This window comes from Saccopteryx bilineata, chromosome 10, assembly GCF_036850765.1.
Source record: "Saccopteryx bilineata isolate mSacBil1 chromosome 10, mSacBil1_pri_phased_curated, whole genome shotgun sequence".
Lineage (NCBI taxonomy): Eukaryota > Metazoa > Chordata > Mammalia > Chiroptera > Emballonuridae > Saccopteryx > Saccopteryx bilineata.
This window is the reverse complement of record NC_089499.1, coordinates 68,322,917-68,349,158: the sequence shown is the minus strand read 5'-3', so window position 1 is coordinate 68,349,158 and position 26,242 is coordinate 68,322,917. Positions and strand designations below refer to the sequence as shown.

The following is a 26,242-nucleotide window of genomic DNA, read 5'->3' as shown; positions in this document are numbered from 1 at the left end:
ACTGGAGTCAGGTAAATTTGAACAACGACTCCAAATGCCATCTTCACTCTTGGTGGGACAGTGTGTCATCATCAAACACACATTCATAGTAGAATGGGAAAACTATTTCTTTTTTTCTTTTTTTTTCTGTATTTTTCTGAAGCCGGAAACGGGGAGAGACAGTCAGACAGACTCCCGCATGCGCCCGACCAGGATCCACCCGGCATGCCCACCAGGGGGCGATGCTCTGCCCCTCCGGGGCGTCGCTCTGTTGCGACCAGAGCCACTCTAGTGCCCGGGGCAGAGGCCGAGGAGCCATCCCCAGTGCCCGGGCCATCTCTGCTCCAGTGGAGCCTCGGCTGCGGGAGGGGAAGAGAGAGACAGAGAGGAAGGAGAGGGGGAGGGGTGGAGAAGCAGATGGGCGCTTCTCCTGTGTGCACTGGCTGGGAATCGAACCCGGGACTCCTGCACGCCAGGCCGACGCTCTACCACTGAGCCAACTGGCCAGGGCTGGGAAAACTATTTCTGAACACTCATTCTGTTTTTTCTGTATCAATGTTCTTCATGGAAACTTACTCTGTACTACAGCAATGGGCATTAATAACTTGGTTACAAATATATAGGATTTAGAACTACTTGACAAACTGTTGTGAGACCTTAGTTTGCATCCAAGTCTATTGTTAACTACCGATTTTAAGGTTAAGGCTACAAAAAAGAATTAACTTATAGAACACCAACAAATAAAGGTAGACGAAATGAAAGAGATAAGACAGTTACCACTTGCAACAATCATAGTGCTAACTGATTCAGACAAGAACTTCAATAGATACAAACTACTGGTTCAAAGTTAGATGAGAAAGAGTTATCCACTGTTCTGGAAATTACATAATCTCAAAGGCTCTTGGTTCAGGGAAAATTAATTACAAAGAGGAAAATGGTAACTTCATGGTGAATTTGAAACCTGACAGATACTGTCTTAACCAGGGAATGAAGTATCACCAATAATTGGGTAGACCAGCATCCCGTGCCTTCTGATGGTATGCACGGAGGACACAAGCTCTCTTACATACAGTGCTGCACTGTAGATGTAAATGTGTCACAAACAGAAATGTGGGGGTGGGAGAAGGCCTGGGAGGAGAGCCCTAGTTTGAAGCATTTGCGGATTTCCATGGTGTAAATACCCCTACCTTGATGATTTCAAGCTACCAGTATGACATCACAGAACATGGTGTTGGGAAGAGATGTGAGAATCAGCTCTCAAGCTGGTACTAGCTGGCTCCAGCATAACACTGGGTAGTATCTGGGCCCAAAATATATCACTAAGATCTAATCATGAGGAGCCATGAGATGAACCAAAACTGAGGGGTACTCTATAAAACATCTCTCCCTAATCTTTAAAAATATCCATGAGAGGAATGCCAAAAAAGGCTGAAAACTGTTCCAAAGCAAAGGAAACTAAAGAGCCATAACAAGTAAATGCAGTGTGTGATCTCAGATCAAGAGGAAAAGTTGTTATAAAGGACATTATTGTACAGCTGGATTATATATTAAGCAATAGTATAGATTCCATGTTAACTGTTCTGAATATGATCATTGTTATTTGGTATTTATGTAAGGGATGTTCATGATCCTGACATATTTAGTGAAATATTTAGGGATTAAACAGTGCAACATTCTCAAGTGGTTCATGGAAAGAAATTCTCATTTATTGGGAGGAGAAAGAGAAAAAGAGCAAATGTAGCAAAATGCTAACAAACTGGTAGATTTATTTGACAGACATATTAGCATTGTTGTACTATTCTTGCAAATCTTCTGTGAGTTTGAAATTATTTAAAAATAAAACAGTTTGTTTACAAAAGTAATATTTTTCTAGATTGCGGGATATCTTTATTTCTTGACTACCTAGTACCCCTCCTTTGTTCTGAGCAAAATATCCCATTCTTTTGGAGAACTAATCCTTTATCTACTGTCTCTAGTGAAAGAAAGCTTAATCATTCTTCTGTGGGCAAGTAATGGAAGCTGGTCCAGAGACCTTCCCAAACTAGAACTAGGGAAGAGCCTCACTGGTGATATAGCTCAGTGTATTGAGTGTGGGCCTGGGATGCTGAGGTCCCCAGTTTGAAACCCAGAGGTTGCCAGCTACAGTGTGAGCTTGTCAGCTTGGGTATGGGCACATCAGATTGAGCGCAGGGTCACTGAATTGAGCATGGGATCATCAGTGTGGTCCCAAGGCAACTGGCTTGAAGCCCAAAGGTTGCTGGCTTGAGCAAGGGCTCACTGGCTCAGCTGACACCCCCAGTCAAGGCACGTATGAGAAGCAATCAGTAAACAACTAAAGTGAAGCAAGTACAAATTGATGCTTCTCATCTCTCCTCTCTCTCTCTCTCACTCAAAAATAAATAAATTAATTAAAAAGTAAACAAGCAAACAAATAAATAAAATAAAAAAATGAACTAGGAAAGAAAACTCTCTCTCTCTCTTTCTGGGAACAAAGGTGGGGAAGATGTTAAGCAAAGAGAATCAATGGCCACAGATGGAGAGAAAGGGGCTTTTTGACATTGGTAGTCAATTGTATTCACTGCTAAGCTGGACCAGTCTTCAGAATGTGGTTAAAATTCAAAAGTTGGCAAGAATGATGCCTTAGATCAGTGTTTTTCACTGTCACAAAATTTCTGGTGGACCAGAACCGGTCTGCACGGACCGGTGGTTAAAAGCCAAAGCTTTGGAAGTCACTTAGGTGCTCTCACTTTGATCTAACACCACACTGACAATGCAAAGGGTAGATGTGGAAGGACACAATGAGTCAGTGGATGCAGCTCCCTGGAGCCTGATTCCTTCTGTGGACACATCTGCATGGAGGAGGAATCTGCCGTGCCAGAGAAACCCAGATGTATGAGCTGACTAGCTTTCAGACAGTGGTGCTGGTAGAGGGCACAAGTCAACACTTAATATCTACCTACTGTCTAACAAAGAAGTTCTCACTAAGCCAAGGAAACAGACTTCCCTGTGCTAGTTCCTATTTTCTAGGGTTTATTATGCTCCTTGAAGCCCAGGCCATAACTACCACATCTGTAATTCCCTCCTCCCCGTGTGCAAATTAACCAGTACTTTCTTCTTTTTGTCCAAGTTAGTTGTAAGAGGTAATGTTTATGGAGGATGGGTTCAATAATATATTGCTCATTCATTTTTCTAAATCTATGTTTTGCAACCTTAACACAACTGACATTCTGAGTTAGATTATTCTTTATCGTGGGCCCTCCTGTGCATGGCAGTGGGGTAAGCAGTGTCCCAGGTCTCTACTCACTAGATTCCAGTGACACTTCCCCGAGTGGTGATGGCCAAAAATGGCTCCAGGCATTTCCAAATAGCCCCTGGAGGTCAAAACGCATGCAGTCGATCCCCTAAGTTTTACTCTTAGATAAGCTAGAATCATCAGAAAACTACAAAATTGAACTGCAAGATTTGTTCCAGGCAAAATCACATTTTTGGAACCATGTTTTGGCATTACTCTACTGATTTTGTTGAGAATCATATAAGAAACAACTCTCAGAAACTCATTACTTTAATAACTCTAGGTGTGTTGACCACATAATTTATTCCATCATCTAATGCAGGGCTAGTCAACCTTTTTATACCTACCGCCCACTGTTGTATCTCTGTTAGTAGTAAAATTTTCTAACCGCCCACTGGTTCCACAGTAATGGTGATTTATAAAGTAGGGAAGTAACTTTACTTTATAAAATTTATAAAGCAGAGTTATAGCAAGTTAAAGCATATAATAATAATTACTTACCAAGTACTTTATGTCAGATTTTCGCTAAGTTTGGCAGAATAAATCTTTATAAAACAACTTACTATAGTTAAATCTACCTTTTTATTTATACTTTGATTGCTCCGCTACCGCCCACCATGAAAGCTGGAATCCCCACTAGGGGGCGGTAGGGACCAGGTTGACTACTACGGAATTCAAACGTCTCTCTATGTGGACCCTGGGCGACATTTCTGTTCTTTGGACCAGTGGTGACTGTGTTCTTCCAAGAAGCTGCTTTCTTGGGACCTTCATTAGCACTGTGAGTATGTCAGTTATCATAATTCTTTGCTTTGGCTCTCATCGTAACTTGAATTTCACATTTATGGGCTCAGTGCTTTATATTAACCATGCTGGATGTTTAATACTAACCTTAACCTTGATGATATCTAATCACTTCTACCTTTATTTTCTTACTTACAGATAACTCTGATTTCAGTACTTACTATGTTTTAGTGTATTTTTTCTTCTTTAATGAGGTACATACAATAAAATGCACAAATCTTAGTGTATATAGCTTGATAAATTTTGATATGTGCATACATTCATGTAACCATCATCAGGTAAAGATATCAAACATTCTCTAATTTTTCACCTGAGGGAAATGTATTTTTATAAACCAATCAAATCAATAAAATTATTTTTGCTAATCAGAAAAGTATAGAACAATACTGCAAAATTGTTTGAATCTGCAATTCTTTAATTCCTAACCAAGCTGAGTATTTTCCTTACAATTGCATGTTATTTGCTATTTCACATGTATGAAAAAACCTTTGTTCACTTCCTGTTTGAGGACTTAGACTTAATGTTTGCTACAAATATTAACACTTTTTTTTGTCTAGTGGGAACGAATTGTGTCCTTCAGACTGTTCTTTTCCTGGCCTCCTGCTGGCCTGTGAAGTCTGACTGGCCTAGGGCTATTTCTGCCCTTGGGAGAATTTGTGGGGTCCCCAGCAAATTCTCTTTTCTGAAACTCAGTTCCTCGTGTGCAAAATGGAGAATGGTAATGTTGAATTTACTGAGTTGTTTGGGCATTAAAGGAAGTGCAAATATAAAGAATTTATCACAGAGTCTAGCACTCAGAGGTGCTCGATGCTATTCTTTCCACGCTAACGTTCACCATGCTGCTTCTTACCTCCTTACATGTCTTTAGATCTATGGTTATCGACTTGGCTCTGGAACACCATGAATTTCTGTGTTGTTCTGTAACATTTAATCACTGTTCCATTAGGATATATCTCAATACTTGACAGGATAAATACTTTAATTGTATATAACCTCTGATAGCCTCTTTCACTTATTTTTAAAAGGAATTTTAAAATAATCTTGTAAAGTTTCTAAAAAGCTATAATAATTTGTCTTCCTCTGGGATCATAGTATATTTCTATTGCAATTGCTTTATAGTGATTAAAAAGTTTTATGATATACCACAAAGATCATCATCCAGTGTTAAGGTATCTGGTTATCATATGTAGGATTATTACTTCTAGTATATTTAACTTACATTCAATTTCTTCACCAAAGTCAATAATGCCAATAAGTTTTAGATAATTTATTTCCACTGTGTAGTCATATAGTGGAATTGTCTATCCCCCAATAATATTTTGGTGCAGTTCTCTGCAATGTAAGGTGGTGTAGCTAATTGCGTTGTACAAAGCAGACATTTTACTTAGCACATCAAAACTGGTTTCTCTCACACCCAGGTAGTGGATTGTAAGTTAGTTCTAGTAGATCCTTTTGGCAGGATCTACTAAAGCTTAACACACATATACACTGCAGCCCAGCCAGTCTGCTCTTAGGTATATACCTAACACAATGTTTACAGAAGTCCACTAAACAATGGGCACTGTGGCAGTGCTAGCTGTCACAACCAAATACAACAAGCTACCCAAACATCCATCGATGGGTAAATGAGCAGCAGTGCATTCATACTATGAACCATGTTACTCAGCAATGAAAATAAACAAGCTGGCCACAACTACATGAATCTCAGAAACATAATTTGAACAAAAGAAACCAGATATTAAATAGCATATACTATATGACTGCAGTCATATAAAATACAAATTCAGCTGAAACTAATAAATGCTGTTAAAAGGCATGGTGCTGGGGCTGGGGGGTGATAAAGACTGGAAGAGAATGCGTGAGGGGCTTCTCAGGTGCTGGTAATGTTCTGCTTTATTGATATTGATGCTAGTTACATAATGTGCTCAGTTTTCAATGCTCACGGAGCTGCACTCTTCCACTCCTTGCACTTTTCTGTATGTATGTCCCACTTGGGTAGACAGTTAAGAAACAGACAGAGCTCCTGATCTTCCCTGTAGCCCTATCATCTTGCTTAACGGCAATTCCATCCCTAGTGGCGTAGGTCCAAGACCTCCACCGTACGGAGCTGGGCAGTGAGCAACCTGGGTAATTGTATTTGGTGACTTTATTTGTACCTTTCAGTACATTATACACATTAGTAATTTTCTTTATTGTCTTTTTCCTCACCTACAATTGCCCCTGCCTGGTGGGTAAGATCTTTGAGAGCATGAATTTTTAGCTAGTTTGGCCCTACCTGTCTCTCCAGGACCTAGAACACCACCTGGCACACAGCTAGTGTTCACTCTTTTGAATAACAATTAAGAGAGTAATAAAGTAAAAAGTTGATGGGAGTCTCTTTTTTTTCTTTTAAAGGGAATGCTACTTGTGTTTCTTGATTCACTATGCTGTTGATTTGCCTTGGTTTTCAACTCAGACCAAAGAATCTGGCTTTCTGAACCACGAGGACATAGTCTGGGCTTGCCCAGCCCAGTGATGGGGCCTAAGCGTAGAACCTGGGTCACAAGGAATAGATATACAAACCTAAAATGCTAAACATAGTGAGGTGCTCGATGTCAAAAAGTCTTTTACTTTTATGGCTTCTCTTTCTAACAATGTAAAAGGAAAATACTATCTGTCTCACAACTTCATGAAGTTTGGAGGACAAAAAGAAAAACCAAATAAGAGATGTTTTGACAAAAAGTAAAAAAGCATCACAAGAAAAGCAAACAAGTCCAAGTGTTTTGGTGGGTGTGTACCACAGTTTCACAGGTACGGACAGTGTGACCACAGTATCTGGGCAGACCGCTTCTCAGAAACTTGATCATAATGAAGATAGGAGCAAAGAGAAAGAGAAAGTTTGCAGCATGTGAATTAGTGTTTGGTTGTGGGAGGATAATACAAATAAACATCCAGATATGTAAATGAGAAGAGAAGGAGACTAGGCAGGCCGCACTGCCCGAGGGGAGCGAGGTGCAGTGTGTGCAGTGCATCTTACCTTCAGGTGGGCGGCTGGCATATATTTTTGCTTTGGGATGAAGTTCAAACTAGTTTAAATAGATCCCACTTTCCACTAAAATGGAAGTGGCTGATCCCAAGGCCATCTGGAGCATCTAAATGAATGACAAGATAGAGTACAATACGTACTTTGGATACAAGGGAACCCATGAGTCCATGCTGATATTTGAAAAAGTATAAGGTCTACCGGAAAGTTCTGTCTGTTTTTGGAATAAAACAAAATATAAATTTTTCTTACTGTCAATGAACTTTACTAAACAATATAATTGCCATTATTATTAATGATTTCTTGCCAGTGTGAGGGCAATTTGTATATCCCATTTTTGAAAAATGTTTTATCTTTTGATGCGAAAAATTGAACCAGTGCTTGTTTGATATCTTCTTCATTTTTGAATTTTTTGCCCTTCAAAAAATTTTGTAAGGACAAAAACAAGTGATAGTCGGAGGGTGCTAAGTCTGGGGAATATGGTGGATGCGACAGACATGCTTCTGTAGCATTTCTTCTTTGTTGAAATTCATAAAAATTACAGTGGCGTAAATGAACTTTATCAGTAGCCATGGGTACACTATCGCTTCACACATAAGACTAACGTGAATCAACTTTGTTTTAGTTAATTTGCTACATCAGTATGTATACATTAAGTGATAAAAATAGAGAGGCACACGTGTGCCAAATAAACATGTGCTTATGTGTCGAAACTTGTGATAGAAACGGACAGAACTTTCCAGTAGACCTTATATTTTTTAAAGGTCTAGATGGAAAAGAAGGGAAAATTATTCTTTAAAAATATTCCCTCCCCCATTGATTTGCAAGAGAAAAAGGGAGGAAGATAAGGTAGAGAGAGAAAGAGGGAGAGAGAAGTATCAACTCATTGTTTCACTTAGTTGTTCCATTTCATTGTGCACTCATTGATTTTTTTTTTCAGTGAGGCAGGAACAGAGAGACAGGAACAAGATGCTCCAGTATGTGCCCTGGCTGGGTTATCAAACTGCCAACCTTCACACCAGGATGATGTGCCAACAAACTGAGCTACCCGACCAGGGTTAGTTGTGCACTTGTTGATTGCTTCTCGTATGTGCCCTGACCAGGGATTGAGCCCATGACCTTTGGTGCACCGGGACAATCTGCTGAGTCATACGGTCAGGCCTGGGAAAAGTTTTCTTTACAGATGAATGCTAAGAAATGTTGAAGGTAGTAGAATTAGAGACTCACCATTTATAATCACCACAGTGCTAACTGACTTGACAAGATCCCCACTGGAGGCTAAGACCATTGGGTCAAAGATTTGGGAAGTAGTGTACAGCCTCCAAGGGTCATTTCCAGATGAGTGATAAATCATATTAGGAAAAAGAGAGAAAACTGGCAGATACCACCTTAACCAAAATTTAAAAAAAGGAAAAACCAAAGAAAGACTAGACACCAGTTTCCAATTCTTGAGACTAAAGTGTCATGAAAACTAAATGCAACGTGTGATTCAGGACTGGACCCTGGATCAGAAAAGGAAAAAAAAGCTATAAAGAACATTATTTAGACAATTAGAAAAATTTAACAATAACTATATGTTGAACAATAAATACACATCAGGTACACACAATTTGTGAAATTTGGGAATAATCTCATAAAACTCTAAACTCCATAACAGGCAAAGATCTGTTTAGCTTACCACTGCACACTCAGCAGCTGTTCATTGCTTGCTTCTCATATGTGCACTGATCCAGCAGTGCTCAAGCTGGGCCAGTCACCCCTTGCTCAAGTCAGCTACCTCTGGGTTCATGGCAGTGCCCTTGAACTTCTATCAGAGACCTTCAGGCTCATGCCAGAGACCTTTAGGTTCAAGCCAGTGACCTTGGGATCATGTGACTTTTCTCCTATTTTGATGTCTTAAGGTTACATTTTATTCCTTTTAAGCCCAAGAAGAATGAGATTGTCACATGGTCAATATCAGAAGACTGGCTCCATTAATCCTTTCTATAAACCCCTTCCACCAACATATTCTTAAAGCAAGGCAGTGAATGAATGTTTATGAGACTGCCCTGAAAATTAGAGGTGTGGTGATCTAAAGCCAAATTGGTATGTGATGCAAGAAAGGCAGGGATCCTAACGAGGTCAGGATCTGCTAATGAAGATGGAAGTTCAAGGCACCCACATCTGATAAGTATGCAGGGAGACAATGGGAGAACAGGTTAATAATCATCACTGAACAAATGCTTAGAACCCAGCTCTCAACTTCTGTACTTACCCTTGTGCATTATAAGATTACATACACAGCAAAAAAAAAAATTTTATATACACAGCAGACTTTAATTACAGCACTCTAATTGCCTAAATGCAGGCTGGCACCAACTTACACTTTGAATTTATAGTAGTGGAGTGTTCTGATGGAAAATCAGTCATATATATATTTTTAAAAAGTACAAGGTGCATACAAGACAATCAAGGATGATCAGAGGGAGAACAGGTGAATCAGGAGCCTGAACATTAGGGCCATGATGGTAAAACCGAGCCTTTGAGTAAAGAAGCCCTGCGTGACTAGATATGCAGCAACCCTTTCGTTTTCAGGACGACTGTGCATTCATCTGATCGGGTCTCTCATTTATAATTGCTTTTTCTGATAAGGAATATCACTTTGAAAATTTCACCAACATTCTCATTTTATGCCATAACTGTGGTTATTTATGCTCAAGTCATTTTTACAAATGAGAACATTTTATAACAGGTTTTTAGGAAATTTTAGAATAATACTGTCAACAACAACAACAAAACAAACACTTAAATGCTAATCACCTGTTTCAAGAGGTAAACATATATGAATTCATTGGATTCCCAGGACAAACAGGTGAGCAGGTAATGATATTACTGCGCTCCACCAGGGAGGAGACCCCGCGAGCAGGTAGTGGTACTGCTGCGCTCCACCAGGGAGGAGACCCCGCGAGCAGGTAGTGGTACTGCTGCGCTCCATCAGGGAGAAGACCCTGAGAGCAGGTAATAGTATTGCTGCGCTCCACCAGGGAGGAGACCCCGCGAGCAGGTAGTGGTACTGCTGCGCTCCACCAGGGAGGAGACCCCGCGAGCAGGTAGTGGTACTGCTGCGCTCCACCAGGGAGGAGACCCCGCGAGCAGGTAGTGGTACTGCTGCGCTCCACCAGGGAGGGGACCCCGCGAGCAGGTAGTGGTACTGCTGCGCTCCACCAGGGAGGAGACCCCGCGAGCAGGTAACGGTACTGCTGCGCTCCACCAGGGAGGAGACCCCGCGAGCAGGTAGTGGTACTGCTGCGCTCCACCAGGGAGGAGACCCCGCGAGCAGGTAGTGGTACTGCTGCGCTCCACCAGGGAGGGGACCCCGCGAGCAGGTAGTGGTACTGCTGCGCTCCACCAGGGAGGGGACCCCGCGAGCAGGTAGTGGTACTGCTGCGCTCCACCAGGGAGGGGACCCCGCGAGCAGGTAGTGGTACTGCTGCGCTCCACCAGGGAGGAGACCCCGCGAGCAGGTAACGGTACTGCTGCGCTCCACCAGGGAGGAGACCCCGCGAGCAGGTAGTGGTACTGCTGCGCTCCACCAGGGAGGAGACCCCGCGAGCAGGTAGTGGTACTGCTGCGCTCCACCAGGGAGGAGACCCCGCGAGCAGGTAGTGGTACTGCTGCGCTCCACCAGGGAGGAGACCCTGAGAGCAGGTAACGGTACTGCTGCGCTCCACCAGGGAGGAGACCCCGAGAGCAGGTAACGGTACTGCTGCGCTCCACCAGGGAGGAGACCCCGCGAGCAGGTAACGGTATTGCTGCGCTCCACCAGGGAGGAGACCCCGCGAGCAGGTAGTGGTACTGCTGCGCTCCACCAGGGAGGAGACTTAAGCTTAGGAAAGGAAAGAAGCCCCAGCCTGTAAGTGGTGGAGCCAGGTGGGATCTCCTCTCTGCAGATCCTGCCCCTTCAGGTCACCCATTTAACTGTACTTCGGTCTCACTCTAATAAAATTTAAAATGGTAATTATCTGTGGCCAATTCAACAGGTTTACCTGAAATGAACATCTTAGTCTACTACCTAACGAATTCATATTGTAAAGCATTAAATTAGGCCTACTTAATTATGAAATGGAAGTCTTTTATTCAATTTCTTCTTTCTAAAAAATATAGATATCTCTTTAAACCTCTTCCATACTCTTAAACATGTGTAACAGTGCAGAAGGGCAAATTATATCTGCTTCTAGAATGGGTTAAAAAATTGGTGATAGATGATAAAGTAACAGGTAAACAGATGGATGAACGGATAGGGGAAATAATTGGTATAGGCAAATTTGTTTCGGAAGTTTCTTTGCCATATTCCTTTTAATATACATGATTTGTGTCTTCAAAGACATCAACTAAGGCATTTTTAAAAGCTAGAAATGTACAAAGTGTAATTTCTAAAATAAATTGAGAACATATCTTACAGTACCTTTTCACTAACCCTTAGATTTTAAATTTTGTATGAAATTATCTCCATTTCCATCCAAGCATTTGTCATATTATTTTTATGACATTTTTGAGTCACAGTTCAGCTGTAATGTTATTCTTATAGTCCATTTCTGTGATGATGGTTTACCAAAAGTATCAGAACTGGGTTTAAATGTCTTAAGAGAATTTATATTAAGTGGCACCATTACAAAATACAGGTTTTCTAATTGGATTTTTAGTCACTCATCTGAATGAATTCAACAAATATTTGAGAGACTACTTGTGTTAGGGATACATCAGTAAACAAAGCATTCATTCTGTGTAAATTGACCCTGGCTGGTGCCAACAGCAGGGACTTTTTCTCGTTTTTCCACTCCATGATCATGTCCTTTTACCACCATGAACCTCTGATTTTCAATATGAGGACCTAACTTCTTCCCCTTTTCCATCTCAGGGAAGTAGTAAAGGCATATGCCACTGCATATGGGAAGTCCTTGAGGACTGAAATTGGCATGTGTTATAAGCTATTATTATGAAAACTTTGATTCCCACAAATGCATAAGACAGCATATATTTGAAAGCTCATGGCTTAAGACACATAATTTAGATGTTAGGAAAGCACAGAAGGAAAGCCACATGAACCAGGAAAAGGTGAAGTATTTATTATAAAACTTTCAGTAGCCTTTTAAAGTATGGTATTAGATTTCTTTGTTCCTTCTTGACTAGATTGTCTTCAAACCAACTCTGATGTTTAGTTTAGTGACTTCACTTGGTAAATAGCAATGGCCAGTTATTAGAAGAAGGCATGCTCACTTCACCAAGGACAGAATTTATAGCCTTCACAATTTAATTCCTCATCCTTTGGATTATGTCAGTGTATTGAAATGAACTAGAAAACCGCTGAACTAGAAGATTAAAATACACACATATGCTCACACACATGCGTGTACATACACTGACATATGCAAACACCCTCAAATTCCAAATGCTAAAATTCTGTTAGGTTAGCAGATGTACCAAATATACATAGTTCTTCATAACTTCTCAAATTGTTGGTTATTGAACTAGTTGGAATAATTCTAGGACAAAACACATGAGTGTGATGCTAACAGTAATGGAATGGTTACAGAGGAATATGTTTCAAGTTCTGCTAGGTTAAACTGAGCTGAGACTAATTTCTTTTGCTTAAGGCATTATAAATAAGGATAGTAACAGGAACAGGTCTTCTCATGAATGCACACTTTAAAAAAATCTCTGACAAAAACAGGCAGCTAGAACAGTACTAAATTATGAAAATATCTTTCTAGGTCTTAGAAGAATGTTTCTCACAAGAACAGTCACTCTTTGATTATTCAGGAGCTCATTTACTGACTGTTGGAACAATCCATTTCTCCAAATTTTCTTCCATCCCAGCTTTCCCCATAGGGTAACTCCGGCTCTACCAAGAAGGAAACAGGGATGTCCATGGCATTCCAGGTGGTCAGGCTGAATGTCTGGGCTTGGAGACTATACTGGAAAACTTGGCTAAAATGATGTTTTAAGATTAAGTAGACTCTATATGTACTCACTCTGTCCTTGGGGCAATCAAATTTGATGACATATTTCCCTTATTTTCTTGGAATTCCAAGAAAAGATGTTTCAATCTAAGAGCCAAGAAGTGCGTCTACCTATATATTTGTTGTTGATTTTACAGTGATTCTCCTAAATGTCTCCAAAAGGCATTTACATGAACAAAGCAGCCAAGATGCTGAGTGAGACTCATGTGCTTTAAAATTTAATAATGCGATGCCAAAGTGTATTCCAGTAGGTTCAGCATTCAGCACATTAAATTTCAAGGATACAAGCACCATACAACCTCTGGAAAATGGACTTTAGAAGCAGTATAGTTCTATTGTAGCTCATGACAATAGAATAAGACTGAAATAGTCTAATTTTATGATTGTTATTCAGAACTGATTTTTCATTTGGCTTGATCTTTTCATAAGCCTATTTTGCAAAGTCGATGAATTTGGTTACTAGTGTAAACTACATTTATTTTGATCATTTGACAAATATTTATTTAGGACCTCTAGTGTATTCCAGGCTCTGTGCCAGTGGTAGGGACATAAAGGTGAGTAATAGCTGACCCTGGTCCCAAGGAGTCAGTCCAGTTGTGGAGTGGTAGATACTCAAACAAATAATTCAACACAATGAGAAAAGAGTTAGAGGTGTTTAAAGGCTATTCTGGCGGTTGAAGAACTTGCCTCCCTGTAGGAGATGGTCATGGTGGTTCACACAGGGAGAGAGAGAACTGCTTCAGGACAGGGCATCTGGAGCTGAGCTCTGAAGATGAGTAGAAATTTTCCAGAGGGAAATGAAGGGAGACAGAAAGGCATTCAGCAGAGAACAAGAACATAAAAGTAGGAAGAGCTTCGGCAGAGGTATAACTATGTTAAAAAAAAAAAGGCACACAAGCTGGAGAAAGACTGGTATTAATCAGGGAATGAGAAGTTATGCCAGTATAACCACAGGGTGAGTGTGGGAAGAGGCTGGAGCAGTAAGCCAGGGCTTGTGTGTCCTCTTGAGGGGCTTGATATGTAATGGTAGTAGTAATAACAGCAAAAATATTAACAGTAAAACAGTCTTTGTGGCAGACACTATTCTATATGCCACGCATATATTAACTCATCCACTGAAGTAGGGACTATTATTATCCTCATTTCATAGTCGATAAAACTGAGGCTTAAAAATGTCAGTAACATGCCCAAATTGCCACATGCATGGCCATGCACTTGAACCCAAGATGACTGGCTTCAGGCTAAACTCAATGCATTAAACAGCCTCTTTAGGGAGCCGGGGCAGGCTAAGATGTCAAATGTGGGAGGTACTTAATTTTATTGATTTTATATTCTAGAATTCCTCAGTCTTGCCATCCATTTTAATCATTCACTTGTTCACTTATTTATCCATTCAACAACCTTTTACCTAATATCTAGGTAAACAGCTGGAGATTACAACATAAAGAAAACCTGGTCCCTACACTCAATGTACAAGTTTATATTTAATGAACATGTGAATTTAAAAAAAAATTATTTTAATGAGAGGAGGGGAGGAAGGCAAACTTCCGCATGTGCCCCGACCGGGATCTACCAAGCAAGCCCACTAGGGGGCAATGCTCTGCCCATCTGGGGCCCTTGCTCCATTGCCACCGGAGCCACATTTTAGCGTCTGAGGTGGAGGCCATGGAGCCATCTGCAGTGGCTCGGGCCAACTCACTCTAATTGAGCCATGGCTGCAGGAGGGGAGGAGGAGAGAGAGAGAGAAAGAGAAAGAGAGAGAAGCAAGGGGAGGGGTGGAGCAGATGGCCACTTCTCCTATGTCCCCTGACCTGATCAGGAATCAAACCCTGGACATCCATACGCCAGGCCAATGCTCTACCATTGAGCCAACCGGGCAGAGCAACAGGTGAATTTTTAAAGTATCTCTACACACCTTCCCTATATTGCATGCTGATCTATAATACAAGACCATAGAGAAAGTAGGAAGAAGAGTGGACAAGATTAGGTCATAGTAGCCAAAGTGCATAAAAAGTAAAAACTCTAACAAAGTGCATAAAATGTAAAATGTAGGCAGCAATTGATCACAACCAAGAAAAATATATGCTCAAAAGAAAGGAACAGGTCAAAAGAATATAATTAATGCTCTAGTATTGGGATTACATGTTAATTGTTTTCTTTTCCATTGATTGTAATTTTCTAATTCTCTAAATTCTCTACAATTAACAGTTATTATTTTTACAAACATCAAAAACAATTCTGTCAGCTGTCTTGAACAGTAGACCTTTTGCTTTTCTAGATAAAGCAGTTAGAAACTTTCAGCTTCTATTTAGCTTTGTCCAGTGAAAAAGATGAGAGGTTTTCTAGTAGAGAGAAAGTAATCAACTGTATTTTTATTCTCTTCCCATAGCTTTAAAGAAGTAAAGTTTAATGAATATACTGATTATTTTTGTCTTTATTTTTCTGATTTAAAACTAAATCAAGCTTCTTGTAAAAAAAATATTTAAAAAGTGCCCTGGCCAGTGGCTCAGTGGATATAGTGTCAGTCTGGCATATAGACATCCTGGGTTCGATTCCTGGTCAGGGCACATAGGAGAAGCAACCATCTGCTTCTCTCCCCTTCCAACTCTCCCTTTTCTCCTTTTTCCCCTCCTACAGCCAATGACTTGATTGGTTTGAGCATGGCCCTGGGCACTGAGGATAGCTCACTTGGTTTAAGTGTGGCCCTGGGCACTGAGGATAGCTTGGTTGGTCCTAGTGCATCAGCATCAGACACTAAAAATAGCTCGGTACTTGGGCATTGGGCCCAGATGGGGTTGCCAGGTGGATCCCAATCAGGGTGCATGTGAGAGTCTATCTCACTATCTCCCCTCCTCTCACTTAAAAAAATATTAATATATATATGTATATATATATTAGAAAAACATTTCTTAAAACAAAACAAAACATTTCTTAGAAAAGAATAGCTCCTCCATAAACTTGCTCCCAGAAATAATAAATATTGACATTAAGCTATACATTTTTCTAGTTTTTCCTGAGTACATTTTATATACATAAAAGTAAATTAAGTTAAAAATAATCACCCAATATTTACTGTTCTGTAACTTGATTTTTTTTAGACTTAACAATGTATTGTAGTTTGGATCTGTTTGCATGTCAGTGGAAGAGGGCTATTTTACTATACTGCTCACAAAAATTAGAGGACATTTCAAAACGAATATGAAGCAATAAAATATCCCCTAATTTTTTGAGCAGTATATTTTAAATGGCTGCACAGTGTCCCATTATATGAATTACTTGTAATCTAGTTAGTGCCTGCTGCATTGGGCTTAGGTAGGTTCCGTTTCCCACTCTGAGAATGAGTCAGTATGTGAGCACACCGTGCCTGCTGCTCGGCGAGCCCTCAGTGAGGCCCCTCTGCACGATCTCGACCATCCAGTGCCCTGGAACCCCACTTGCTTCTCCAGTTTCTGCCATCTCATTATTGTAATAATTTTATACACACCTAAAAAGACAATCATCTAAGACATCTTTATATTTCTTTTTTCATATTTCACTAGAATCTTGCAGGGGGTTATTCCTACAGTTGGTGGAGTGTTGAATGAAAAGATACAGTTTTAATTTTAATGGACATTGCCGAATTGCCCTTCAAAGCCATGTGGGCTTTTAGGAGAGCTTTAGAGCAAATGGCATTAAGATTCTAAGTACATTAGGCAATATGCAGTATCAGTCACTCTGAGTGTGGTAGAGTGTGTTCTGAGATGATAGTGACACTCTCACCAAGTCTACTAATGAAAGGGCATGCCTAACAAGGTCTTCTTGGTCAAGAAATGGGGCAAGAGAGAGGATAAAAATATGATTGATAGTCTTGCAGTAAATCTAGTTTTTAATAGAATTGTTAATATTTGGTTCATTTGTACTTCTACATTTGTACATTCAAAGTACCAAGAGATGAGTGCTTATAAGAAAAGAAAAGGGAGTGTAATGAAGCCAGTTAAGGCACTACAAACCCATTTTTTCCTCCGTCTTGATATGGTGTCTCCTGCTCAGCCTGGAGCAGATGAAGTCCCAACTGACTCAGAACCCAGGCAGACATCTCGACTATCTCCTAAAGGGTTTTGTTTACAGAATCAGAATAGACCCAGATTTTATCTTATGGCTAGCACTTACCTAGGGTGACACCCAGGAGACTTACAGTTATAAACCTTTACCATATATACCATAGTATATATTTAGAACACCATTTTCAAAACTGTGGTCAGCAGTCCACTAGTAAGTATTGTTTGAAAAAGAATTTCATATGCAAGGAAATCTGGGAAATAACTGGGTTAAAGAAGATCATGTTTATATGCCTACAACTTTCTGAAGCCTTTACTATGCCAAAGCATGTGGCGGATATCCAAGAAACTGGTCTAAAATTCGAAGTTTCTTAAACTCTTTATGATATGAAACTAGCTTATGATCATGATATAGATTCTTGAGCTGTAGACTTAAAGCAAAGTGTGTATGTGAGTACAAAACCCTAATTCTGCTTGTGAGGTTTCTTACACTTGCAGAGCTAAGAAAATATCCCAAACTGCTCTTTATATTATTATAGAAAGGAGTAACAAGTAACATGAGGAATTCTGAGTGTGCTCAGTGTCTACAAGGTCCTGGCATCTTTCATACATATTGTATATCTTAGAACATCAGACATATTGCCTTTAAATAAACACAATACATACCTATACACATACACACACACAAATGAAAGAACCTTTAGACAGGCCACAAGAAAGTACTGATACTAAACATTATACTACTGATAATGCAGCACTCATCAGAAATCCTGGCTCTTAGGAGAAACACAAAGATTTTTTATTCAATGAATAAATGAAGACAAATACTATTATTTCCAGTGCCAGATTGTCTAGTGATTGCTCCACTACTAATGAACCATTTAACTGGGGCCAAATTATTTTTACCTTATTTATGCTTCCATTTCCTCATTTGTTAAAGTAATAACACATAGAAGCACTGGTTGTTGTGAAGACTCAATAAGTTAGTACGTAAGAACACCAACCCTGCTGCTTGGCAAGCTCTCAGCGAGGTCCAGTGGCCTCCCCTCTCTCCTCTGCACGATCTCTACCATGGGCGCCCCGGAGCCCTATTCGCTTCTCTGTAGTTTCTGCCTTCTCATTATTGTAATCATTTTATACACACCTAAAGAGACAAGGTGGCCAATAATATTTTAATTTCCCAAGCATGTCTTCAGATCACTGATTTAAAAATAAAGAGTGGTAGTGATGAATCTGGACTGACCACTGAAATCACAGAAATGGTCAAGGAAGCCTCCAGAAATAACCGGGACAAAAGTACCGTCTGTTTCATGCATTTAGACTTTTCCAAGCCAGAAAAGGGCTGACCTAGGTGGACCTCAACCCACACGATGAGTGCTTCCACGTTCCTGACTCGGTTTCGTGTTTCCACACCTTCACCACTAGCACAGGTGCTTGTCTTGCGAAGCAAGGTGTGCCCTTTGCATTCTCATCAAGAAAGCCAAACAGGTACAAGAGCCCTCACCTAAACAACAGCTCTGTCCTGGGCAGCACTTGACCCATATGGGCAGTTCCTGACTTTCTGGCAGGTTCTGTTCTAAATGAGTACAAATGCACTTCTGAAATACCCTTTCAGATTTGCTTTGTTCCCAGTCCCAGCCTGTGAAAGTCAATTGGCCCATAACACACAGAGGCACCTTATTAACAACTGCATGCTAAAGGTCAGCATGTACAGTGATGTCTGGAATAAGAGAAAGACTGAGCCATGGATATGCCCCCTTCCTCCACAGGCAGTGGGTAGACGGCCCTCACCCACTGAGAGGTAGTAAGTACAGTGGTTAAACTCATGGACTCTGGCTGATATCACACTGCCTGGGATGAATCTCGCTCCTTCACTTATTAGCTATGTGACCTTGTGTGTGTTATGTTACTCTGTACCTCAGCATTTCCATCTATAAAATGAGGGATAATGATAGAACTGACCTAGTATGTAAGTTACCTAACTTACCTAGTAGGGTTGGAGTGAGAACTAAATGAATGAATATATACAGTAGTAAGCGCCTAGCAAATTATATGCACTCAATACTTATTAGTTGCTATAATCAGCCTGCTCTGTAACAATAGACCCTGAATTCTAAGTACTGAGGACACTGTTGTTTCCCCAGAGCAATGACTAAAAAGAAGCTGAGACAAATGGGAGGTGCTTTTAAGGACCAGGGTCTCCTGATGGTATAACTTGCCAAGGATACTTTCCCCAACTACAAACTCTGTGACATTAAGCAAACTGCTTAACCTTTCTGTGCTTCTGTTCTTTAATTTGTAAAAGGGGTCATAAGTTTCCTTCTTCATGGGCTGTGGTGAGAAATGCATGGAATATATGTGTGTACCTAGCTCAGTGATGGCACCAGGAATGCAGGGAGACACTTTTTTCTTTCCCATTGTCTCAGAGCTGAAAATGAATTTCATACTGTAGGGAAAACAGCTGTGTTAGGCTTGCTCGCTTACACTTTGCATGATTAGCCTGAGAGCATGTGGCTGAGCCACATGTGTATAGCCTATGTAAGGCCAAAGTGTTTCTCTTCGGGCAGACTGCCTCCCGCCACTGTGAGGGGCCGTTTTGCTGTTCGTGCACCTGCTGCCTTGAGAAGTACTTTTCCCTGCCTGTTTGCTCGTCTGCTGTTGCAAGAATCTAATAAACAGGGATGGCCCAACACTTTCTGCCTCTGCAGTTCTACTGTCTGCCCGAATCCAATGTGAACCTGCCTGGCCTCGGTCACCAGCATTATACACACCTTCCCTTTGCTCTCCTGTTCTGAAGGTGAAATGTTTTTTTCTTTTCCAATTGCTAATAAAAGAGGAGGAGAAATAAAAAGGTATTGTCTCTGGACTTTGATTCATATTTCTCAAAGTGAAACTTAATATGCACTAAAACCATCTACACTACTTATCATGCAGATAGAAAAGCCCGTGTTTTCTTAACTGACTTGTGCAGGAGAATTGTGTGAGAACCCTGCTGAAATGACTGACTTTCAGTTCCCTACTCAGTTCTGACTCTGGTGTGGACTGAGGCAAAGAGGCAAGGGTTGGCTCATTAAAAAATGAGCATCTGTAAATCTGATACAAGTAGTCAAAGGTTACACAGCAAGAAACACTGCCCTCACTTCACTTAGAAATGAAGAAAATAGCTCAGGGAAGCAAAGTACCTTTCCTAAGATCACACAGCTGTTATGGCGAAGAGGCAGCCTGACTTCTGAGATCTTTCTTTAGTATAACATTTCCTTTTCAAGATCAAAGCACAGCATGATTTTTAATGTATTTTCTTATATTGCAGGTCATGGTAGACAGAAAACAGACACACCTAATAATTTGAATTACTTTATAAGGACAGGCAAACATTAAACCAAGTTTTTTTTTTGTTTGTTTGTTTTTTCATTTTTCTGAAGCTGGAAATGGGGACAGTCAGACAGACTCCCGCATGCGCCCTACCGGGATCCACCCGGCACGCCCACCAGGGGCTACGCTCTGCCCACCAGGGGGCGATGCTCTGCCCATCCTGGGCGTCGCCATGTTGCGACCAGAGCCACTCTAGCGCCTGAGGAAGTGGCCACAGAGCCATCCCCAGCGCCCGGGCCATCTCTGCTCCAATGGAGCCTTGGCTGCGGGAGGGGAAGAGAGAGACAGAGAGGAAAGCGCGGCAGAGGGGTGGAGAAGCAAATGGGCGCTTCTCCTTTGTGCCCTGGCCGGGAATCGAACCCGGGTCCTCCGCACGCTAGGCCGACGCTCTACCGCTGAGCCAACTGGCCAGGGCTAAACCAAGTTTTGTCATAACTACTGCTGATCACTTCATAAGGTATATAGATGTCCAGCCACTATCTTTTACAACTGAAATTAATATGATGTGGTCTATCAACTATCTTAATAAAAAACATTGTGGTTTCTAATATTTATCCATATTGTATTTTTAATACTGTCTAATATTCCATAGAGTAAATAAACCACAGTTATTTCTTTAAAAAAAAAGAACAGTTAAAAAATCCTCAAAGCATTGCCCATTTCAAACAGCCTCAGCAGTACTGACAGGTAGCAGTCATCCAATAAATAATGCCTGAATGAATCTTCTTATATGTACTTAGCTGCAGCCATGGTAGAATCAAAGATTCATAAAATTGACCACAACTGCTATAGTTTCCAATAGATTACTATTGATCTTTAATTCATATCTGAAAGGATTAGAGAAAAAAACCCAATGGACTTTTGACTTTTTAAAATAATAGATGGGATGTAAAATGTTCTTTTTTCTGGAATCATTGTCAGTCATTCTTTGATAAAAACTGTAATTAAAGTTACTATAGCATTACTAAATGTTATTCAGTAATATCTAAAAAAGAATTATTTAGAATTTTAGATGTTCAGTTTCTCAGTAAATTTAGATGCATTTCATACTCACATCTAGTCAGATTATATCAGGTGAGTTATTTCTGCTTATTGCTTGACTTCTTGGAAAACAAGGGCTGGTCATCAACAACATCCATTCATTAACTGAGCTAGTCAACAAAAATTCATTGAATGACCAATTTGTACCAGAGTGTGTATATGAGTTCATTTTGGAGTAAACAAAAGTGAAAAACTTTTATCCCTTTTTCAGAATATCTGGAATACTCAGATTCAGAAACAAGGCATAATATTTCTTTCAACATTTTTAAGTGTCATCAATGGTTTATTCACTATGGAGTATGGACAACGATATTTACAAAACCACTGAGAACCCAGTGTTTCAAATACTGTACTCATGCGACTGAATTCTGTGAATATTAATCTGTATTTACAGAGCTACTCAGAGCTTCAGAAACTGTACTAAGCCTCATCACAAATCATGTTTTTACTAACCAGGCATCTGAGAAGATACTGTGGCTTTACTGCAAACACCAGCTCTCTCCTCCTGACCGTGCTTCTCCGTTCCAGTGGAAACAGGCACTGGCAGTGGGGAAGCACCTGGCAGGGAGGAAGGCCTGCGTGGAGGTGGTGACTGGAGGGGCTGCATATGCTGCTGGTGGGGACAGTGTCCTTCGCCCGCTGTGGGAGGGAGCACCCTCGCACCCAGATTTAGCAGTGAGCCCAAAAGAGCAGCTACCACCACCAGGGACTGACTTTCACCAGTCAATAATCATCTACACATATTCTACAGGTGAGGTTATGTTCTCAGAATTTATTCCGGGGGCTGTGATTCAGATGACATTCCTTATGAGGAATGTTCTTAAATGATCATGCATCTTAAGAAACTACTTGAAAGCTGCTTCACCAAATAGCTGCCAGATTTTGTTAACTTATCATCTTTTGGGTCCTGTAATGTTTCCTGAAGTGTTTGTTGCTAGCTACTTGCATATTACTTAGATGGAAAATATTCAACTCTAAATTCCCACAACTGAATTAAAAAACTTATCCTAACAATAGTCATAGGCCGGCCCTAGGCAGTTGGCTCAGTGGTAGAGCATTGGCCTTGCATGTGGATGTCCCAGGTTCGATTCCTGGGTCAGGGCACACAGAAGAAGCACCCATCTGCTTCTCCACCACTCCCCCTCTCACCTCTCTCTCTCTCTCTCTTTCTCTCTCTCTCTCTCTCCCCCCCTCCTGCAGCCATGGCTCAATTGGAGCAAGTTGGCCCCAGACACTGAGGATGGCTCCATGGTCTCTGCCTCAGGTGCTAAGAAGAGCTCAGTTGCTGAGCAATGGAGCAATGCCCCAGATGGACAGAGCATCACATCCTAGTGGGTTTGCTGGGTGGATCCCAGTCAGGGCTCATGTGGCAGTATGTCTCTGCCTTTTCTCCTCTCACTGAATAAAAAATATATATATATATATATAAATTAAAAAAAAAAGGACTTCAACCCAAACTTTGTGCCATAGATAAAAATTAACTCAAAATGGACCACAGACCTAAATGTAAAACCAAAAACTCTAAAACTTCTAGAAGAAAACAAAACAAAAAAATCATTGTGACCTTCTTTTAGGCAAGGTTTACTGAGATAAAATATCAAAAGTACAATCCATAAAAAAGAACACTGATAAAATGGGCTTCATCAAAATAAAAGCCTTCTGGTCTTTGAAAGACATGAAGAAAATGAAAAAGAAGTCACAGGCTGAAAGAAAATCTCTGCAATCCACAGAAGCAATGAAGTACTTGTATCCAGAATACACAGACTGTGAGACCTCAATATAAGGAAACAAACAACCCAAAGATATTGAATAAATGATCAAACACAAAGAGGATATACTTGTGGTAAGTTAGCACATGAGAGGTGTCAACATCATATGTCATTAGGGAAATGCAAATGAAAACCACAGTGAGACCCATGAGCACTTACTAGCATGGCTAAATGAGGAAGACTAACCACGCAAAGTGGGTAAAAGGCTGGGAAGGAGCTAGGACTCTCATACACTGCTGGTGGGAATTTAAAACAGCATGACCACTTTAGAGAACAGTTTGAAATTACTCTAAAAAGTTAAACATACATCTACCATATGATCTTGTCATTCTACTCCTAGGTATCTACCCACGAGAAAGGAAAGCATATATATGCTTACAAAGATTTTTGTGTTAATGTTCATAATAGTTTTATTTGTTATAGTCCCCAAACTAGCATAATCTAAATGTCCATCAATAGGTGAATGGATCACTTCACAATATATATGAGTATTAAATCATCACATCATATACCTTAAACTTACACAATGTTATATGTTAGTTATATATCAGTAAAATATATATCTGAAAAATAATGGGAAAATGTACAGGCAAATGGATAAGCAATTTAAGGTATAGCCATGCAATGGAATATTATTCAGCAATGAAAAGGAATGGACCACTGATACTTGTAAAAACATGGGTGAATCTTAAAATAATTATGCTCACTGGAAAAAGACAAAAAGATTACTATATGGGTGCATTTATATAAAACTCTAGAAAATGTACACTCATCTATTGTAAGAAAACAGATCTGTAGTGACTGAATACATTTACTACCTTGATTGTGGTAATCATTGCCTAGGTGTGATTATATAATAAAAAGATTGTATAATTAAATACGTAAAGTCAATTATATCTCAGTAAAGCTGTTTAAAAACACACACACACAAACAAAACTCTGTTCTTGCTGAATCTCACACCAATTAAAGCTGTATGCGTTCAGCGGGTCACCTTTAACATTTTGGGAGCCTAGGGGGCGAGTACAAATGTAGGTACCCTAACCTACAGCCTTTCCCCGTTGGCTCTCCAGGCTAGGCCCCATCCAGCTGCCTGGCCACCCTCAGACTTAGGGCGATGTGTATGGGCAGAAGGGTCCCCCCAGCCTGGAAGCAGGCATGGCGGCTGAAGTCCTGAGCACCAAGACCACAGCCTGAAAGGCAGCGCTCCAGTTGGGGGCCTCTGAAGCAACGACGGTCTGCAAGGATATAAGAACTGAGCGTGTGTAAAACTTACAGCAGTGAGACGCGGCCGCCACATCTCACACACGGGCCGTTCTTCTAGCCATTCGTGTTCACTGAATTTTACAAGAGCAACCTGTCTTTGATGGACTGGATATGCACTGAAACAATTTTTAAAAGGATCCTTCACTGCAGGTCACTGAAACACTCCTTAGAGCCCCTGGCTCTGAGCAGAGGCCTCTAAACAAATTTGGATTTGAATGATGCTCAATTGGACACACACTTTTAAAAACATTTCTGGTCTGACTTTTGGGACGATGTACTCACAATCTAATGGGTGCATCTTTGTGTCTTTCTGTGAGGTGCACTGACTGCGGTTAGGTAGTGGTGACTGTGTGGGCAGGACTCCTCCTTGGCAGGCAACAGGTGACTACCCCACACCTCCACCCCTACCTGGCTCAGAACTTGAGAAGAGCTGCCCCTTGGGGGCTTGAGTGGGGTGGAAAATCAATAGAAAAGATTCTGTCCTTTTTCCACTTGAATATGAACCCACAGGCAACCCCACTTCTCTCTACACCTCCAGTCTGTCTGGAGTCATTCTTGGCAGGTACAAGCGGGCGGTTTACCTTGTGCACACAGGACTTCGCGTTCAGGAAAAACAGCTCCACGGTGGTTTTATCCTTGAGAAATGATATGCTCTCAATGTAAAATCTGAAAAAGTGACAGACGTTTGTTTCTTCAGATTTCTGTACTTCTCTCAGTATAATTTCATTTTCTCTTTTAATTTCCCCCCAACCAGAGAGAGAATTTTGAGAAACCAGGGGATGTTGTGCTTTTTTTCTCTTTTTCAAAGAACTCTGCAGCATGTACATACACAGGAGAATGTGTGCACACACACAGTTGGTTGGTGTGTTGGAAGGTGAGTTAAGATGACTCCACAATGGCATCTAACTACAAACCCTACTTTACCTGTGATGCCCATTTTGACACTAATCTGGGAGCTCATAATACCTCAGACAGCTTCAACACAAGGCCCAGGTGAGCTCTGAGGGTTGATGAGCATTACAGAATGGGGTCTGAGGCCTGCTGGCAGCCCAGAGAGTTTCAGACCGGGTGGTGTGAGGGCCCTGCGCCCACTGCCTCCTCACACACATCAAAGCGGGGAGTTTCAGTGGCATCCCCCCTTCCCTGTCACCCTCCAGCTCTGGGCTTCCCCTGGGCTGGGGGCCAAACTCTCTGTAGTACTTGACGTTGGTCCTTTCTCATGCAAATCGGAGCACTGGGCCCCCCCATTTGTACCCGTTTCCTGGGCTTTTGCTTGGTCAGTCTGTGCAGCCCGAGCTCACAGGGTCTCCTCTTAGAAGAGCTGACAGCCCCTGTGGGAGGGGAGGGGAGTTCTTCACAATCTGTTTTCATAATCCTAACAAGATGAAGCTGCAGGCCTCTGGCTCAAGGGAGGGGGCCGGGTCAAGCTCAGTTTTCTCAGTGTTGGACCCCCGACTGAATAAGCAGGAGGAACATGATGCCCCATACAGCTCAAAGTGTGGGCCCTGAAAGAGAGCGTGCTATCAGGTGGGGGCGAGCCCAGATAAAGGCTGGTGTGGGGCGCTGAGCTTGTCCTCAGCTCTGCAGAGGTCGTGGGCATGCACTCGCCCCCACACTCTTCAAGAGTGACAAAACGTTTAAGAAATAAATAAAACTGAAGAGGCCA

At 41.2% G+C, this 26,242-nt stretch overlaps 1 protein-coding gene across 7 annotated transcripts in view; it reads right to left on the bottom strand.

Moving 5' to 3' along the window:
• The window catches only part of FRMD4B (FERM domain containing 4B), a 351,637-nt gene that overhangs the window by 73,441 nt on the left and 251,954 nt on the right, over window positions 1-26,242 (bottom strand). For all 7 annotated transcript variants that reach the window (XM_066244557.1, XM_066244558.1, XM_066244554.1 and 4 more), the window contains one exon: window positions 25,158-25,242. In XM_066244557.1, the coding sequence (XP_066100654.1) occupies window positions 25,158-25,242 (85 nt within the window). The remainder of the gene's footprint in view (window positions 1-25,157; window positions 25,243-26,242) is intronic.